General features: G+C 33.4%; 4 protein-coding genes across 5 annotated transcripts in view; 2 read left to right on the forward strand and 2 right to left on the reverse strand.

Moving 5' to 3' along the window:
- The window catches only part of LOC141691209 (uncharacterized), a 45801-nt gene extending 42470 nt beyond the window's left edge, over positions 1-3331 (reverse strand). Inside the window, exon 1 of the mRNA XM_074495947.1 lies at positions 2812-3331. Coding sequence (XP_074352048.1) covers positions 2812-3331 — 520 coding nt within the window. The remainder of the gene's footprint in view (positions 1-2811) is intronic.
- A 1909-nt stretch (positions 3332-5240) lies between these two features.
- On the forward strand, positions 5241-7487 carry LOC141691210 (uncharacterized). The gene is made up of 5 exons (XM_074495948.1): positions 5241-5804; positions 5886-6065; positions 6152-6426; positions 6538-7006; positions 7140-7487. The coding sequence occupies exons 1-5, from the start codon at positions 5241-5243 to the stop codon at positions 7485-7487; spliced, it is 1836 nt and encodes a 611-aa protein (XP_074352049.1).
- Positions 7488-9468: 1981 nt separating this feature from the next.
- Positions 9469-10808, reverse strand: LOC141691212 (target of rapamycin complex 2 subunit AVO2-like). Its single transcript, XM_074495949.1, has 3 exons — positions 10415-10808; positions 9624-10171; positions 9469-9504 (listed from the first exon to the last, which is right to left on the reverse strand). Exons 1-3 carry the CDS (start codon positions 10806-10808, stop codon positions 9469-9471), a joined length of 978 nt encoding a protein of 325 aa, XP_074352050.1.
- Positions 10809-16646: 5838 nt separating this feature from the next.
- Positions 16647-17978, forward strand: LOC141692839 (putative flavin-containing monooxygenase 1). Of its 2 annotated transcripts, XM_074497787.1 has the most exons (3): positions 16647-17159; positions 17236-17311; positions 17522-17978. In XM_074497787.1, the coding sequence occupies exons 1-3, from the start codon at positions 16677-16679 to the stop codon at positions 17755-17757; spliced, it is 795 nt and encodes a 264-aa protein (XP_074353888.1). In that variant the 5' UTR covers positions 16647-16676; the 3' UTR covers positions 17758-17978. The 2 variants fall into 2 exon arrangements, 1 of the variants encoding a protein (XP_074353888.1); XR_012562925.1 differs by having other exon boundaries at positions 17283-17978.
- Positions 17979-19726: the final 1748 nt, after the last annotated feature.

Here is a 19726-nt window from a genome sequence, read left to right on the forward strand (position 1 = left end):
GTTATTGCAGTGGGAGAGGCCAAACATGGCCTGTATTATCTTGTTGACACTACTGATCATGTCAAATGGTTGTCTAATATACAAACTCCTAATGCCTGTCTTGCAAACAATGGAGACCCTGTTAGCATTTGGCATCATTGACTTGGTCACATGCCAATGACTAAACTTCATCTTATTCCTGAGATTCCAAAATCTATCAAATCTGATATGTTGTGTGTTACCTGCCCCATGGCTAAATTCACCAAACTGCCCTTTGACTTGAGTGAATCCCATGTTTCTTAAATCTTTGATCTTATTCATCTAAATATCTGGGGACCCTATAAAGTACCCACTAAAGGAAATTTTAGATACTTTATCACTCTAGTGGATGATCATAGTCAATACACTTGGATTACCTTATTGGAATACAAGTCTGATTTTCTATCCGTGTTTCAAACCTTTTAGAACTATGTTCAAACCCACTTCGCTAAACCCATCAAAACCATTCGATCAGACAATGCAATGGAATTCCTGGATACAAAATGCACCGAGTTCTTTTCTCTTCACGGTATAGTCCACCAACAATCATATTCTCATCGACCACAGCAAAATGCTCGTGTCAAACAAAAACATCGATACATTCTTGAAACAGCCAGATCAATCAGATTTCACTCTCACCTGCTGTGGTCTTTTTAGGGGTATTGTGTTGAAATTACGGTGTACCTCATGAATAGGATTCCGAGCTCTGTTCTCAATAACACCACACCTTATGAAAACTTGTTCGGAGAACCACCAAAATACTTTAACCTCAAAATAGTAGGTTTCTTAGCATTTGCAACAAACCCAAATTTTAACCTTAATAAACTGAAAGCCAAGGCATACCCTGCATCCAAGAAAGGCTACCAGTTACTAGACTTAACAACTAAAAATACATTCACCTCAAGAGATGTTCAGTTTCACGAAACCATCTTCCCTTATCATCCTGACTCCATCAACAACTACATGGCTCCATTACCTGTACCTTAAGATACTTTACAACCATATACACCCAATACTTTCTTTGATGACAAGCATACAAGAAGTCACAGCAAGACAATATTATAAACGAGACAATCATAGAGATCTCAAAACATAGAAAATGCATAGATGCTTTAAAGATACAGAGGAGAAAATAGTTTCTCTAATATCAAAATAACTGCATAGTCTTTTTAGTACAGAAAGATAGACATATAGAGAAAGTAATGGGACTACTACTCATGTGATTGTACTATCAGAACATGTGACCCTATAACGGACTGTTGTGACAGCTGATCATGAAGAGCATGAAACCAATAACTTTTTTGAAATCTTCTGAGTATGTCGTTGGTCCCATTTATTTAATTAAGCTCCCCTTAATAACAAGTTATAGGATGTACTGGTGAAATTTTGCCGAAAACTTATTTTGGATGTCTGGAAGCGCTATAACTGTAAGATGTTAAACTTAGCTTGTCACTCTTGATCATGAATCAGAACGATGATCAAGTAGCATGCCTCAGTGCAAGTCGCATCTAGTGTCGTTGTCCAGCGATGCATAAGTTTATTACATATTTCAATTAGCATTAGTTACATGGTCCGGTGTACTTTCTTCTTCAATACCCTCCAACAAAGCTTGTTTTTTAAAAATTAATACAATTATGGTACATTACTATTAATAATTTTTATAAGTTGTGTATGCTTAGTTCATAGAAGACGACTAATGGCCCTGATTTTCTCAGCTGCAACCCGTAGGAGTTATAGGCTAGTACCCGGAGTCATCATCGGAAGATTTTGTTGTGTTGTTATTTGTATCTGAATCCATTTTTCTTTTCTCCTCCCTTTTTATCCATTCTCGGGACACCTCCTGCTTGCATGCCCTCTTACGTGGCAGTATGAGAAGAAGCCTTGTGCTCATTTCGTCACCAGGTAGCTTTCCTTATTATTTAGTTCCAATCCAGTTTACAAATATTTGTAGGTCGTATTTGGACTAGGCTATTTTCGGTCATGGATCTCAATTGTGGGCCTTGGACTAATTAATTTGGTATGGGATATTAGTCAAAATCCGTAGCCATAAGAACTTGTAGACAACAAACTTCATTTTTATGGAGTTGGTGACGCATGACTCATGAGGCTCCTATAGCAGCAGCTGGTTGCTAAGTTTGGAGGCTTTACTTGCTCCACTTTAACATCAATCACTCATATCAGTTATTTAAACCAAAAGGGTTACGGGTATAAGCCATAGCAGTATCAACTGATTTTTAGGTCCATTAACGAGAAATGTTGATCATTAGGGATACGCAAAGATGGTGATACAATAACAAAATAATTTGAAGAGACAAACATCACAGTCACAGGCATTTGCAGTGGCGGGGTTTTGAGGAGTGCTATTTTAACATCACACTACCCTTAAAATAAGTTACTATCTTGAGCATACATTTCTGAAATCCGCGGTATATAGCAAACAGTAATCTAAATCTGTAAAGAACGAACACCAACCAGAAAGGTATGATGTGCTAAGTGCAGAACTTGCCTAAACTTTTAAGATTAAGGCTTCTTAAAAGTTTCCAGAAACCAAAGGAGGTAAGATAAGCAGGTACAAGTGTAATTCTACTTGCAAATTGAAGAAAACACAATCTGTTGACGAAGAAATTATAAAGGCATATGATTCTTACAATATCATATGATCAAAATAAATTGATTTTTACATCACAAAATTTGAAAATACATCAAACAGATCGGCATAACAATGTTCCAACTCACACTACACTTCATGCATCTTTTCCTATTTACGATCATACCTCCACTTGATCCACAGACCAATGACCACGAGAAGGAAGAAAAAGCAAGAGATGGCAATAACGGTGAAGGCCAGGGCTCGTGAGTGGGATACCACTACATATGTCCCTGCCATGAAAGTCAACATCATGGCAATAACTGAAACAATGTTGAGGACAGTTGATGCATCATTGAGTTTTGAAACACTGTGGGGATCTTCATACATTGATGCAATGAAGTAAAGAAACAAAGAAGACGTCGATAGAAGCAGAGCTAATGCATCACATACCATAAATGCAATGAAAGCTTTCTTTTTCAAAAGTATTACCATTCCTTTCAGTTCTCCATCTTGATGCAATCCTCCTGGCATGGTGAATCCAGCGGTAAAAGCTACTGTAGTTATGGGTACCGTAACTATTATCTGAGTGTTGGTCCTTTGCCTGTACCGATCAAGCTCATCCTTCATCTGTATAAGCTTTTCTTTTATGAGCAATTTCTTGGCTTTCATAAATTCTTTGTCCTTGGTCGTCCGTTTACTAGGGGGCACTAAACTTTCTGGCATTTTGGATTTCTTCATTATGCTTCTGCGCCAAAACTTCAAGTGCTACCAAAACTTCTGATTCTGATCAGCTTGAAGATCATCAAGTGCTTTCTTAATTTTAACCTATATATAATTGAAGGGAAATAGATTAGTTACATATAATTCATACTAAGTTAGTTTGAGAACATATTACATGTAGATAACAGAAAAAAGAAACATCCTCTTTAAAGTTAAACATCAAAGTTTTAAATATCTAATTTTGTACCACAGGGGAGATAAAATTCAATACTTGATAATAAACTATAAGTTAAAAAAATTATACTACAATTACCTTTTGTATGTCAAGTACTAAAAGGTCACGAGTTAAAAGCATTTTGTGTACCTGAACTATTGAATATATGCACTTTGTGTACCTGAACTACCATATCTAGCAGAATGCATGCTATACTATCAAATATCCTGCAAAATGCATGCTGCCGTTAGTCTGGGGTTAACACCGTTACCCTGTTTCTAAGCATGGGGTAAGACAGAGGGGTATTTAGGATATTTCATTGAGTTGCTTGTGTGTGTATATGGCGGCAAACAGATACAATAACTATACCCTAATTGATCTTCATTAATACATTCTCCATTTATTTTCCCTCTTTAATGTTCTCTTTTCTTTGTCCTAATGCCTTGGATTTTGAGAGAATCACGCTTTAATGAAGCTTATCTGCCGGCTGAAGGACCCGATTACAAGAGTAAGCTCTGTTTTCATTTTTTTTGTTCAATTTTGTATAGGCTTTGCATGATATATGTTTAAGTGATAACGTTTTTGTGCTTTGTATGTGTATCTATCAGTCATATTTCATGGGTTGTCCATTTTTTGTTTGAAATCATATTTATAGGATTTGTAATCGATTGTGTGCACAGGTGATATGGACTTATTTAGCATAAAGCTTCATGTTGGTGGTCAGTTCAGTGTAGAATCTGGATTATATATTGGTGGCACGTATAGGTATGTTGATAATTGCGATGTTGACGAGATGTCTGTGTTAGAGCTTTGTACCATATTAGAAGAGGCATTTGGCCATCTTGGATATTATGAATTCTCGTATAAATTTCCAAATGTTAGTTATTTAAACTCAACAAATAGGGATGATGATGTACTTACAATGTGTGACAAACTTGATGAATCTCGATTAGTTTATGTGTATGCTTTGATAGTCGATGTAGAACAAACACAAGACTACTGTCCCTCTCAACAAGTAAATTTAGATTTTTTAAATCTTCCTAATCTTGATGGATATGATGAAGAGGAGATAGAAAACATTTTACTTAAGAATCTAGCTCAGAAATATAATAACAATTCACAAAATGAAAATGTTGTAGTGGGAAATGTGTCCGTTTCAAATGATGAGATTGTGGAGGTGCTTAGTGATGTTGATGGACAAAGTTTTCATGATGATTCTTCTAATATAGATAGTACTGATGATGAGGTGTGTGCTTCCAAGGAAAAGAGGAAGCAAGTTAAAGAACAGAAGGAAGCTGGTTGTGACATAGGCCATGATTTTATTGAGGGATGTCTTTCAGAAATTAGTGATAATGAGTACAATATGAGGAGGAGAGGATGGCTGCCAATAGTACTGATGAGGAGACCATTTCTTTTCCTGTATTTGATGAGAAAATATATATGAAGGATCCAAAATTCTGCATTGGCATGTTGTTTTGCAGTGGCAATAGTCTTAGAGTAGCTGTGAAGAAACATGTCATAATGCATAGGAAACAAGTAGTTCAATGTAGAAATTTTGGCAAGGGGATTAGGTTTGTTTGTAAGGGAGAGGGATGTGCATGGAAAATCTATGCAACTCCATTGAAAGACACAAAAACTTTTCAAGTAAAGACCTTTTTAGGCACCCACACATGTCCACCAACATTTAAATAGAAATTTATGACTTCTAAATGGATTACAGAGTACTATGAAAATGATATACGCATGAACCCCACCTGGCCACTTGGTGCATTTAGAAAGAAGGTTGTGAATGATTGGGGATGTGAGGTTAGCATTTATGCTATTGGCAGGGCAAAAAACAAGGCCTTAAAGGTGATAAGGGGAAATAATGAAGCACAATATGGACAACTGTGGGATTATATGGGTGCAATTAAGAAGGCAATGCCAGATAGCACAATTGAACTTATGCTAGATTCTGAAGAAGCTGGACTGCAAGGCAGGAGATTCAAAAGGATATATGTATGTTTGGGCCCTTTGAAAAAAGGCTTTACAGTTGGATGTAGACCTCTTATAAGGTTAGATGGTTGCCACTTGAAAGGTCCATATGGTGGCCAACTTCTAACTGTTGTTGGATGTGATAGTAATGATGGAATGTACCCCATTAGTTGGGCTATTGTTGAAGTTGAAAACACTGAAACTTGGAATTGGTTTTTAGAATTGCTAGTACAAGATGTTAATGTAGTAAACTCTGGTGGTTGGACATTTATATCAAATAGACAAAAGGTAACAAATTACAGTTTATTTAAATATGACATATTAACCAGATTTAATAATCTTTAATATTATTTTATGCTTTTACTGCAGGGGCTTGTAAATGCTCTAACAACACAAGTACCAAATGCAGAGCATAGATTTTGTGTTATGCATCTCTACATGAACATGTACAAAGATCATAAGGGAGTTGGTTGCAGATCATTACTATGGTTGGCAGCTAGAGCTACCACAGACTACATGTTTAACAAACACATGACTGAGCTGCAAAAGGTTAATTTATGGTTTTTAAAATGTTTTTTTATTTTGATGCAATGTATGTTCCTGGAATGTAATTTAATTTTGTGCTTTTTTGTTAGTTGTCCAAGAAATGTCATAGTTGGTTAATGGAAAAACCAATATCCCAATGGACCAGATCAGCTTTTAGGACATCTTCACTGTCTGATATGTTTGTGAACAACCATTGTGAGGTGTTCAACAATAGTATAAGGGAGTATAGGGATCTTCCCATTATTGGTCTACTGCAAGGTTTGCACAAGAGTGCAATGAGAAGAATTCAAACCAGGAGAGACAAGATGGCAATAAGTTATGCTTTAAATCATATATGTCCAAATTTTATGAGAAAAGTGCACAAGTAAGAGAATTAGTCCTAGATCAATTTACTAATTTTTAAGTAAATACAAAATTGTATGAGAAAAGTGCATATGCATGACTATGACTAATGGATTTCCTGTTTTTATTTTAGGGCAATGACTATGAGTAATGGATGTGTTGTTCAATGGTCTGGTAAGAGAAAATACCTAGTTACAATGACAGATGGGGGCCATGAAATTGTTGTTGATCTTGATGCTAGAACATGTGCATGTAGAAAGTTTGATCTAACAGGCCTCCCATGTTATCATGCATGTGCATGTATCAATTGGAAAAACTTGAACATGGTAGACTACATTCACAGGACATATAGCAAGGATATGTACTTGTCTTGCTATGAACACACACTTGAGCCCATTACTAGTGATCAATATTGGGACAAAACAGGCCTTCCTCCTCCGCTGCCACCTGTGCTAAAGGTACAACCTGGGAGGCCAAAAAAATTAAGAAGTAAAAAGAATGATATTCCCCTTGATCCAACTAAACTAACAACGCACAATACCAAGATGTATTGTAGTTATTGCAAGGAAGGAGGTCACAATGCTAGGACATGTGCATCTAAGGTAATTTTTTAACATTATTTATTTTGACTAGTGCATAACTTGTGTCATATTATTTATTTTGTATTTTTTTACAATATATATTTTGACTAGTGCATGACTTGTGAAACATTATTTATTTTATAATTTTTTACAGAAAATTGATCAAGGTAGTAATGCACCTAAGCCTAAGAAAAAGAATAAAGTGCCTACATCAAAGGGGTCAAAGAAAGACAGTGCTAGTGCTAATCCGGGTGCAATAAACACACCTACTACTCCTGCACCTAGTTCAGTTGATATCACTCCTCAACATGTCCAAGGGTATAATCAAGGAGGTGTTTTCACATCTTATACTCAGCCTGCTAGGATGGACAACATAATTTTAGGTATACAACCACAAAAAACTATGGTTAGGGGACAATTTGTGACAACCTTGCAGCAGATAGAAGCAGAAGCTAATTCCAGGAAAGCAGCATTGAGTACAAGGCCTCCATGGAGGTTGTAGTCATTTGTAATAATGCTCATTTGAAGTCATGTGGTAGAAACTGATATATTTTTTATAGTCATTTTGACTAGGCTAGTGCATTACATCTTTTGATTTAGTAAGTGTAATGGCAGGGTATTTTTTGTACAAATTATTGTACACAACTATATTTTTGGTACCCAAAACTGTCAGCTAATGTAACAGTTTCTACTGCATTATTAATATAAATTAAGTGGCATTAATCCACCAGTTTCCATTTATCTCTTCTCTTATTGGCTTTGGTGGTAAACTTCAAACTGCCTTGGTAATGGATCTTTGAATGTCTTGGGACTTATGGCCTTGACTGTTACAGCCAATGCATGTCAAGAGTGTTTGGACCAAATTTATGTTAACTGCACTATTTAAGCACACACTTGTCCACACTATTTCTCACACAAATTCATCCAATTACTCTATACACTCTTAGTTCAATTTGTGCTAGTAATCATCATGGTCGGGTGGAGAAAGCCAACATCTGCAAGGGTTTTCAAGGTGAACTGCAAGGGTGTCGTTGACAGAGCCCAAAGGCAAGGGGTTGTGGCTTGTATCATGAGAAACAATCGAGGTAATTGGGTGAGGGGGAATGCTGGTATAATGGGATTGATGGTGCCACTAGCTGCAGAGTTATGGTCTATTTATTATGGTTTGAAAATGGCATGGGAGAAAGGAGATGTGAAGTCAGTTTTCATTGAATCTGATTGCGAGGAAGCTGTGAACCAGGTGAATAATCCTGACCCCGAGTTTTGGTTCTTTGATTTGGTGCTATTGATTAACAACCTCATGAATGAGGCTTGGGACTCCTGTGCAGTGGTGCATGTGGCTAACTCTGCCAATGAAGCAGCCACAACTTTTGCTATAGCTCAGATTAGTGCTGATTGTGGGCTCAATGAGTTTCATGAGGCACCTTCATTCCTCCGTCCCATCCTTACAGCAGATCTCATGTAGGCACTCTAGTTGAACTAGAGTTTATTGCTTTGATTTTGTCCCTTTCCTATGTTTTTCACTATCCACTGTTATGTTGTTATCCTTTTTAAGCAACTTTGTTATGTTTTTATCTAGTTCAATAAAGAAAGGGACTGATTGAATGAATTTCTATAAGTATGGTTGTGTAATTTGTGAATTTATGTCCATTCTAAGAACCACAATTGCAAATGACAACAAGCAACATCACATAAACTTCATAACTTAGATCAACAAACTTTTTGAAAATGCATTACAAGTGTCAACTGGACAATTACCTAATCCAATCCACATTACATGACATTAACATACTACATCACTTAAACCAGTCAAAACCACAAAAAAAAAATTACATTACATCAATTTGATCCAGTGAGACCAAAGCAAACAACTACAAATAGTACAATGACTACATTCAAACAAACACATGGACTAAGTCCAAATTTGGAGGGGCTTATCTTCTTCTCTTTGTCTTGCAACACCATCAATTTCTCCAATTCCTCTTCATTCCTCTCGATTCTTCTAAGCAACCCCAATATAACAACACGACCACGCTCGCAAACCGGAAAATCAACCCATCGGAAGTACTTACAACCCCTTCGACCATTGACACAACTAACAAACCTTCGTCCAGCATTGTTCTCCGTCCACGCAGTGCGTTCTACCACCAACATACCACACACACATCTTTCATCCATGACAGCAGCAACACAAGGAAGAAAATGATGAAATAAGCTTCTCAATTTTTTTTACTTGGCTTTTAGAATACTCTGCCTTTTATCTTCAGTTTAGAGCCGTTCTATGTATGTTTTTACTTCCAAGCCCTCCACTTTATATACTTTTCCTAAAATACCCTTAAGGAGTTAAACCAAACTGACGGCAACATGTAGGGAAGTTGATAGTATAGGATTCATTCTGCTAGATATGGTAATTCAGGTACACAAAGTACAATGCTTTTAACTCAAAAGGTCACATATGCTTAACATCTATCAACAACCGACTATTAGGCTGTTCTCTCCACCGAGGTTAAGCAACCAAACTAGTTTCCAACAATCAATTTAGTTATACATTCTTGTCTTGTGAACAAGGTTCTGAAAATTTTAGGGCTACAAACGAATTGGAACATAAACAACAATAGCTATTGATTATAACACATACCTGTTCGGCTGTAATTTGGTCTTTAAAGTATAACATGTCGAAAGAAGTCCAATATTGTTTGTTTTTTATCATTTTGTCAATCTTCTCATGTTTTATGACTTCTGGAACGAAAAAACCATTGCGGATAAGCAGATGAAGTGGAGTATCACCATTGACATCTTGTTGATTCAGAATCTTGTCAATTTGTTCTTCTGGACAATTCTTTAAAATGTGCCGTATCATCTCTTTCTTATTTCCAAGCACAGCTAAGTGCAGTATATTTTGACCAGTAAGGCTATCAGCAGCAACATACAAGTCAGCTGGTAATAATTCCATAAGTTTTTTCACCGTAGAAGTGTGTCCTTCTTTGGCTGCAACATGAAGTGGTGTTGGTATCCATTGTGTTCCGTTCATAGAATGATGCTCTTCAGCTTTATAACCAACATGTACTACATCAAGTATTGAATCAAATTCATAATATGAAGCATAGTGAAGGGGTGTCCAATTTTCATTGTCAGCCACGTTAACAAGACATTTGTTTGCGTCTCTCGAGAGATTAATTACGGTTGCTGCAAAAGAACAAATATCACAAGGTAAGTTTGTACCAGGTACACTACAAGAAAAACGCACATTTCTGACCACAAAAAATGGTCAGAAATGTCTAATTTCAGATATTCCTGCATCTAAGTTTGTCGTTAATTTGCTAAGATACTCATATGAGCATTGAGCCTGAGATTACACTGTCATCATTAAAATACTAATAAAAAAGTCCAAAAAAATAGAAATAATTAATATCCATTCACGTAGCATACCTTCATCACGCTTTATAATAGCAGCATGGAGAGCTGTTTGACCTGTGTGACCAATGTCCTTCCTAGCTTCGTAACTTCGAGAGAGTAGTTTGACCATATCTGTATACCCCTTGTCGGCAGCGAGATAAATTAAACGCCTGAGATCACTACTTTTCCTTACACTCCCATTCTGATATGAGGGATCTTCAGCTATTAAACGCTCAACCACGTCCAGTTGATTCTCAAGAACTGACAGGCTTAAGACAGTCTCATAATTTTTGTCAGTTATCTCAAGTAAAGCTTCGTAACCTGAATTTAACATTTCTATATTTCGTTCACGTGAGTTTATTAAGTTGACGACCATTTCTCTGTCTTCTTCTTTTGCTGCAGCCTGCAAGGGAAGTAGTGGATGCATGTTAATCCTAGGAGTTGGACAAATTTTTATCAAATTCTTCTTCTTTTGTAAAATCATTAGAGCATTCACATTGGAAGCCCTACCCCCATCACATTGATAGCATTTCGAGATTTATATAAAATATAGTTTCATAATATATTTTTTTAAATTTTTTTTTGAATAAAAGTTTTATGTAGTATTGAAAAACGTGTCGAAAAGTAACGTAAACAGTAGGATGGAGGGAGTACTAAATATAGTAATTCTTCAAAATTTTCCTCAAATTTATAATGTTTCTAAATAATTATCTTCATCTCATTCCTCGTCTCTATTCCTGTTTCCTTTTTTAATTATTTTCTTGAAATGGGGTTGTCAGATTTGGTAAGAGAAGGGAGGGAAGATGGGTAACATGGCAGCAAACAAGTAAAAATGGGGATCTACAGTAGAACCGCAAATATGGTGATTCAAATACAGTTGCTATCCGTATACCCCATTTTGGAGATCCCGATGGAAGAAGCTTTTCACAGGAAAAGTTAAAATTTTCTGCAAATTATACAGATAGGGCTCCGGATGAGAATGTTCTAGTGATATTGTATTTTGAAATTGTTTGTTTGTATTTGATTTTAATATAACTCATCAATCACATTTTCACGTTAAATGATTTTGATCAAATTTGGGTACAAAAGACTAGTGCATAGCTTTGTGGAGCTTGCTAATGGCAGCATGCAAAACAGTTGAAGAATCATCTGGACCGTCTAAAGATAGAAAATATTTCCAACTTTTACACATCATATTGACTAGTCTGTTGTACCCAAATTTGACTGCGAGATAAACCGGAGTTTTACCCAAATTGTTTCTGAGATCACGTTCGTAAGGTGGAGGGGTGACTTTCAGTAACTGCTCAGCATAAGCAGGGTCATGATTGTTGAGTGCTAAGTGTAATGCAGTGTCCTTATCTTTGTTAGGATGCCAAACAAAATCATCAACATAATTGATTGAACGAGATGCCAAAGTGTCGGTTGCAGCAAAGAGAACGTGAAGCACGAAATGGTCACGATTCTTAATAGCAAGGTGAAGTGCAGTTTCTTCATCAGCATTTGCCTTATACAAAAGTTGTTTATTGTGTACAAGCTTCCGCGTAATGAATTTGTGGTGTTTATTATACCTAGTTATAGTACGTTCTAAAGCTGCATAGTTGAACTCCAAAATCAGCTTGCTTGTCCCAGTCAACTATGGCATCACCATCTCCAACAGTGTCAGCGGCATAGCTGGTTTCAGCAGCGGCATAGCTGGTTTCAGCAGCGCCATAATTAGCTCCCCCGTCCATAATAATATTATCCTTACTGAGTTCAGCTAGCTATACTTGTGTTTCAGTCTGAATGGATCGACTCACTCTACCGATAATCTAGCTTCTAATTACTAGTCTATCTATGTGTTAATCTACCTGTGTACAATACGTTTATGTAGGCCTACCAACAATTGACCAATACATTATTACATATGTATCCAGACAGCGTGTCCCCTGAATAATAAACAATAAGTAATTCGAACCTTGTAAAGCCAGATCCGTCTTAAACGGGCCTCTACAGATAATCAAATATTTTTTAATTTCTTTTGATGGGAACCTGTGGTCTGTGGATTCAAAATTCAAATCAAGCATGTAAATGTCCATCTCTGCATGTTCCTGTAAGCGTTTCTTGTCCATTATACTCATCTAAACTTGATGCTGAAGATCATATCTCGGTAATATGAACATGAACAGTTATGCTTATAAACAGGTACGAAAGGTAGCTTATAATGAAAATAATTTTTTAGTAAAAGGTAAGAATCAATATAATAATTAATAGACATTTAAAAATATTTTTTAATTTATATACTGCGTAAAGACCGGTGTAAAAAAGTGTCTTTTAATTTAGAATTTTCGTTTAATTGTACCTAACATGTAAAACCAATTAGGTTAGCTAAGAAGAAAATATTTTAAAGTAGCAGATATAAGGCTTTTGTCATGGAGCAGTTGGTCAACTGTCACATTAATTTTTTATTTTTTGATAATTAACTGTCACGTTAATTTATTTAGTAGACTTTTGCTCAATTTTACTGTTCTTATTTCTTTAAAAACAAGTAATTTGTTTTTATAAATTACATATATTTCAATATTTTGATTAAAAAATATTTTAACTAAATATTATAAATCATCAATATACTTATGTAAACGAGAAGACGGGACATTTAGGTGGCGCCTCTCCCATCGTGTCATTTTATTTTTCTAATTTTCACAATTTTTTGAGTTCATAAATATCAAAAACTACAACTACCTTATATTCTCCTAAATATATTGTCATTGTTCGTAATATTTTTCTACAAATTCTGCAACATCTTCCATTAAGATTTTTGAAATTAATTTATCATCATAATATTCTTCTAAAGCTTCTACTTTCTCTTTAAATAAACTTATCATCTCGATATTCTCCTAAATTTCCTTTTTAATACTATTTCTTCTCCTCCTAAAATTAACTTACTTTATTATATTTTTCAATTTTTTTTTAATTTTTAGCTTATTAAATATTACAAAAACAAGTATTTATAAATTTTATCATCATTCATAATATTCTCCTAAGATTTTTACAACATCTTCCATTACATTAAGATTTTGAAATCAATTTATCATAATATTCTCCTAAAACTTCTATTTTCTCTTTAAATCAACTTGTCATCTTCATATTCTTCTACATTTCTTTATTTAATACCATTTATTATATTTCTTCTAAACACTACAAGAAAATAAGGTTAAATACAACTAATTTAAATTCGACCTAGATTAAATTTGACCGCAGGTGGTGGAATCCTTTGGACACGGCTAAATTCGACCGGCCTCGGTCGAATTCAAATTGTCGTATTTAAACGGTCGTATGTATAACTCATTTTAACTGAAAATGGTTGAAATTAAAACGGTCGAAATTAAACCCGTCGAATTTAGCCCCTAAATTCGACCAAATTTTTTGGGTCGAATTTAGCCTCAGCAAAAAAGTGGAGGGAATTTGGCACTCCTAAATTCAACCGATTTCGGACAAATTTTATATTTAAAAATGGAAGAAAATTTACCCATACTTTTAAAATTTTCAAAAAAAAATGAGGGAAATTTTTCGCCCTTTTCGAAGTTATATTTCAATGAAATTTAGATGTATTTAGGAATTTTCAGAATTTTAATTTTTTAATAAAAACTTTATTAAAATGTTAGTGAATATTTTGAAATTATGAATATGGGAGAGATAAAGTTTCTTAAATAAAAAAATAGTTCTTAAAAAAAGAAATTATGTGCTATAAGAATTTTCAAATTTCTTTATTTGTTAAAAAAATATGATTGATGTTAGTTAGTTGTACTAGTCAAACTGATGCTTGACTTTTAAAATTGCAAACCTAATAAAATTATTTTGATATGAAGTTTTGGTTATATCACTAATATACATATCTATTGGCAACCATATGATTGGATCATTGAAAAATATTAATAAAAAAATCGAAACACTAATTCATGACTAAACACTAGTTAGTTGTAGTAGTCAAACTGATGTTTGAATGTTAAAATGACAAACCAAATAAAACTATTTTGATTTGAATTTTTTAAAATATATATACATATATATATATATATATATATATATATGTGTGTGTGTGTGTGTGTGTATATATTGACATTCATAAGGTTAGATTGATGAAAAATATTTTTTAAAAAATCGAAACACCAATTCAGGACTAAACACTAGTTAGTTGTACTAGTCAAACTGATGTTTGATTGTTAAAATGGAAAACCAAATAAAATTATTTTGATCTGAAACGTTGGTTATATCACTAATATATGTATCTGTTGACATTCATACGGTTGGATCGATGAAAAATATTTTAAAAAAAATCGGAACACCAATTCAGGATTAACCACTAATTAGTTGTACTAGTCAAACTGATACTTGACTTTTAAAATTGCAAACCAAATAAAACTATTTTGATCTGAAATTTTAGTTATATCACTAATATACAAATCTATTGACAACCATATGGTTGGATCGATGAAAAATATTTATAAAAAAATCGAAACACCAGTTCAGGACTAAACACTATTTAGTTGTAGTAGTCAAACTGATGTTTGAATGTTAAAATGACAAACCAAATAATATTATTTTGATCTGAATTTTTTTAATATATATATATGTGTGTGTGTGTCTATATATTGACATCCATACGGTTGGATCGATGAAAAGTATTTTTTAAAAATTGAAACACCAATTCAGGACTAAACACTAGCTAATTGTACTAGTCAAACTGATGTTTGTCTGTTAAAATGACAAACCAAATAAAACTATTTTGATCTGAAACTTTGGTTATATCACTAATATATGTATCTGTTGACATCCATATTGTTGGATCGATAAAAAATATTTTTAAAAAATCGAAACACCAATTCAAGATTAAACACTAAATAGTTGTACTAGTCAAACTAATGTTTGACTTTTAAAATGGCAAACCAAATAAAATTATTTTGATTTAAAATTTGGGTTATATCACTAATTTATATATATATATAGACATCCATACGGTTGGATCGATAAAAAAATATTTTTACAAAAATCGAAACACCAATTCAGGATTAACCACTAGGTAGTTTCCTAGTCAATTCTGATGTTTGAGTTTTAAAATGGCAAACCAAATTAAAATATTTTGATCTGAAATTTTGGTTATATCACTAATATATATATATATATACATACTGACATCCATATGGTTGGATTGATGAAAAATATTTTAAAAAAAACGAAACACCAATTCAGAACTAAATACTATGTAGTTGTACTAGTCAAACTCATGTTTGTCTTTTAAAATGGAAAACCAAATAAAATTATTTTGATCTGAAAATTTGATTATATCACTAATATATATATATATATATATATATTTATTTATTTATTGACATCCATATGGTTGGATTGATGAAAAATATTTTTAAAAAAAAATTGAAAAACACCAATTCGGGTTTAAACACTAGTTAGTTGTACTAGTCAAACTGATGCTTTGACTTTTAAAATGGCAAACCAAATAAATTTATTTTACTCTGAAATTTTGATTATATCACTAATAAGAATATCTTTATTTTTTTCAATTGAATTAATATTTTAAGTTATATTAAATTTTTGAATTTATATTTATTTTGATTTTTATATGTTATCTAAACTATATCACATGTTTATGTATTATTATATTTACTTAATTTATGATAATATCAATCAAAATTATGCAAAAGTTACAACTGCGCTGAAAGACATATTACATTAAATGAGATCCTAACCCTAGAATGATAATTTAGTTCAGAATAAATATCGAATGATTCAAGTGTACATACATTGAAATGCTTAAAAGAAAATGTTAGATGCAAAACTTCAATATTTTTTAACACAAAACCTAATTATTGAGTATTTTAATAAATATCGTTATCTTCCCTTTTTCTATTTTAACCTAATTATCGAGTATTTTAATATTATTTTAACTTAATATACTATTATTAATATAAAAAATTCCTTGAAAAAATAATATTATAAAATGAAATAAAATATATTTGTATGTTTAGTCTATTCAAATTCATCGTAGAGAATAAATAAATAATATTTTATTCATGATTCACCTACTTTAAAAGCTAAAAACAATTATTTTTGAAACTTAAAAACTTGAACTTGACACTAAAATATTATATAATACTTTTTTAATTTATTAAAAATTTACTATTGATCGACAATTTTTTACTCAATAAGCCAAATTATTAGCCCAAATTTTAGGCCCAATTTTAAAGCCCTACAAACCATGTTCAAAACCCTACAATTCTTATAACTATCTCCTAATGTGGTGATGTACGCCTCAATCTCTTCTATCTCTCCAATTCTCATCTCTCTCTCTCCCCATATTTTTAGCATAGGAGTTGGCATTAGCGGCATAGCTGCCTGCAAGTATTCCAAGTCAAAGGGTTTCATTCCAATTGTGTTCGAGTCTGAGACGAGTGTTGGTGGTGTCTGGAGAAAGACCATTAGTACTACTAGACTCCCGAATCCTAAACAACATTATCAGTTTTCCGATTTTCCATGGCCACCTTCAGTAAAAGAAGAATTTTCATCACAAGTCCAGGTGTTTCAATATCTCGAATCCCATGCTAATCATTTTGATTTGTTGCAACACATCCGCTTTGGATGTCTGGTTGTGAGCATCAGATACGATGGTCCATCAGATGAAAAAATACGAGCATGGTCACTCTGGGGTGGTAAAGGCGATCCTAATTTTAACACTAAAGGGAAATGCCATGTCATTGTGAAAGATCAAAAGGCGCTTTCAACTGAGGTAAAAGATTTAAAATCTCCAGCACTAGATTTATGTTTACTATCTGTTTATTTTTATAACTAATTCCTCGATACAGGTTTACCAAGTGAGCTTTGTGATTCTTTGTTTTGGAAAATTTAGCAGCCTTCCCAACAATCCTGAGTGTCCAAAAGGTAAAGGACCTGATGTGTTTCATGGGAAGGTGATTCACTCTGCAGATTATGCAGCCATGGATCACGCAGACACAACCAATTTGATTAAAGAAAAAAGAGTTGTTGTTGCAGAGCTTCAGAAATCAGCGTGGACCACATTAAAACTACTATGTAAAATCGAGGTAATACTCGTTCTTATCCTACTTAATTTGTCTGTGGTTTGACTCTCAGGGACGGAACATCCATGTACAGTGGTGTACAGGACTGAGCATTGGGGAATCCCATCTTTCCTTCCGATGGGAATTTCTATACCCTTTCCATACGGTAATCGCTTTTCAGAGTTGATGGTTCACAAGCCTGGTGAAAGTTTTGCACTATCTCTCCTGGAATCAACTCTCACCCCGTTGGTAAGGATTGATTACCAAGTGAGCTTTGTGAATCTTTGTTCGCCATTCCCTATAAAGTAGCTCAAGTGGGGGATGATCAGTGGTCGTAACTGAAGAACATTTTTAAGGATTCAAGAGCATGACCGAGGCTGCTTATACGTCCAGAAAGAGGTGCCTTTGAAGATTGAAGCTCAAACCCAGTAGGCTCAGAGGGAGTTAGAAGCAGGATTAATTATAGAAAGTGCTTGTTTGATAATAATTGCCTCTGATCGATTATAAAATTTTGGACCTTCGGTTTTTTCTGTGCGGAGCATCAATTTGCGCTATTTTTTTAAAAAACCGGTTTGTTAAAATTGATTGAACTCGGTTGAATTTACGTTGCAACCAAAAATAATTGAAATTAATTTTCGATTGCATATGGTCAAATTTTAAATTTTGGCAGTATTTTTAAATTTTTTCGAAAAATTTAATTATTTGGGCGGGATTTTAAATTTTTTCATAATTTAATTATTTAGGCGGGATTTTCAAATTTTAGGTGAAAAATTAAATTCGACTGCCCTGAGTTCAATTTCTTCGGTTGAATTTAAGCAGTCTTAAAAATCTGGTCGTAATTAGCCGGTCGAATTTAGTTAAATACGACTGAACTCCTAAATTTGACTCTCTTTATTACAACCAATTCAAAACCGGTCGAATTTAGTTAAATATGACCACGCGCGGTCCAATTAAGCTAAATTCGGCCGATTTTTTCGGTCGAATTTATCCTTTTTTCTTGTAATGAAAATATCTTACCATATTATATTTTTCTAAAAAATTTCTTTAAATTTTTAGCTAATGAAATATTACGAATACAAATATCTATAAATACACATTCTCAATATTTTTTAAAAATTATTTTATTATATTATATTATATTATACTTATGTAAAAGAAAAGACGAGGGCGGTGATGTGATATCTCTCATATCGTTTCAATTTATTTTTATAATTTTCTCAAATTTTTATATTATGACATAAATAAAAATATTAAATTCAATATTGACCAATAAATAAAATAATTTTACGGTATTAGACTTGTGAATAACGAGAGAGTGACTCATTAGCGTAAACATGTTTAATGAGAGAACGGTTTTTTAAAATTCTTGATTTATTATATTTAATAATAAATTTCATGACCAATATCAAATAATAAAATACAAAAAAAAAATGAAAAATTATTTTAGAAGGCCGACGCGAAGCGCTGCTTAATAAATAGTTTAACAATAATACCTTTGTCTCTTCGAAAAATCTTAAGTTATGATGAGGTAGTTATAAGGAAAAAATCGATATTCTTTAGACTTCACTATTAAGCTCACATTTTTATGCTTCAACCCATCCCGGTTCTTGAAATTTCAAGTTCAGTTTGATTTTTTTGCACTTAATTTGTAAAAACTGTTGGAGTATGCGGTGAAAATGAATTAGGGGCTGAGATAGTTAATAAATAGTACTTAATACAAATAATATTAAGATATAAAAACTTTTTAATTTATGTTAAAGAAATCCTTTAACCACGTTATTTTGTGTACTCGGCGTCAAAATTTTCATGCAGATTGATGGTAAAAAACATCTTTTGTAAATACAAGTTAAGTCCACGACTAAATGAAACAATGAAGTGTTTCTTCAATGAAACATTGAGGTAGTTAATATCTTGTGTTTGTATAACTTATTTATCGGGCAAAATCTCAAATTGGTCACTGAAGTAAAACTGTAGTATCAAAAATTTGATTCAACTTAAAGGGGTCTCAAGTGTACTATTTTAATAACCGATAATGATGTATCCGTTAGTTTGACCGGTTGACTAGACGGGAAGGTGACGTGGTCAACATTTCTGGGACAGATTGGCTCGGTAGTGTTACGTGGATTGTGAGTCAGACCCGACAATTAGAAATAAAACAAAAGAAAAATGAAATAACAAAATCACAATTAAAACCCACTATACAGACCCGACACATTCCAAATTAGGGATTAATTTGTTCTATCGGGGTGTGAGAGAAACCCTAAATATCAAATCGAGT

Source organism: Apium graveolens, chromosome 10 (assembly GCF_009905375.1).
Source record: "Apium graveolens cultivar Ventura chromosome 10, ASM990537v1, whole genome shotgun sequence".
Taxonomy (NCBI): domain Eukaryota; kingdom Viridiplantae; phylum Streptophyta; class Magnoliopsida; order Apiales; family Apiaceae; genus Apium; species Apium graveolens.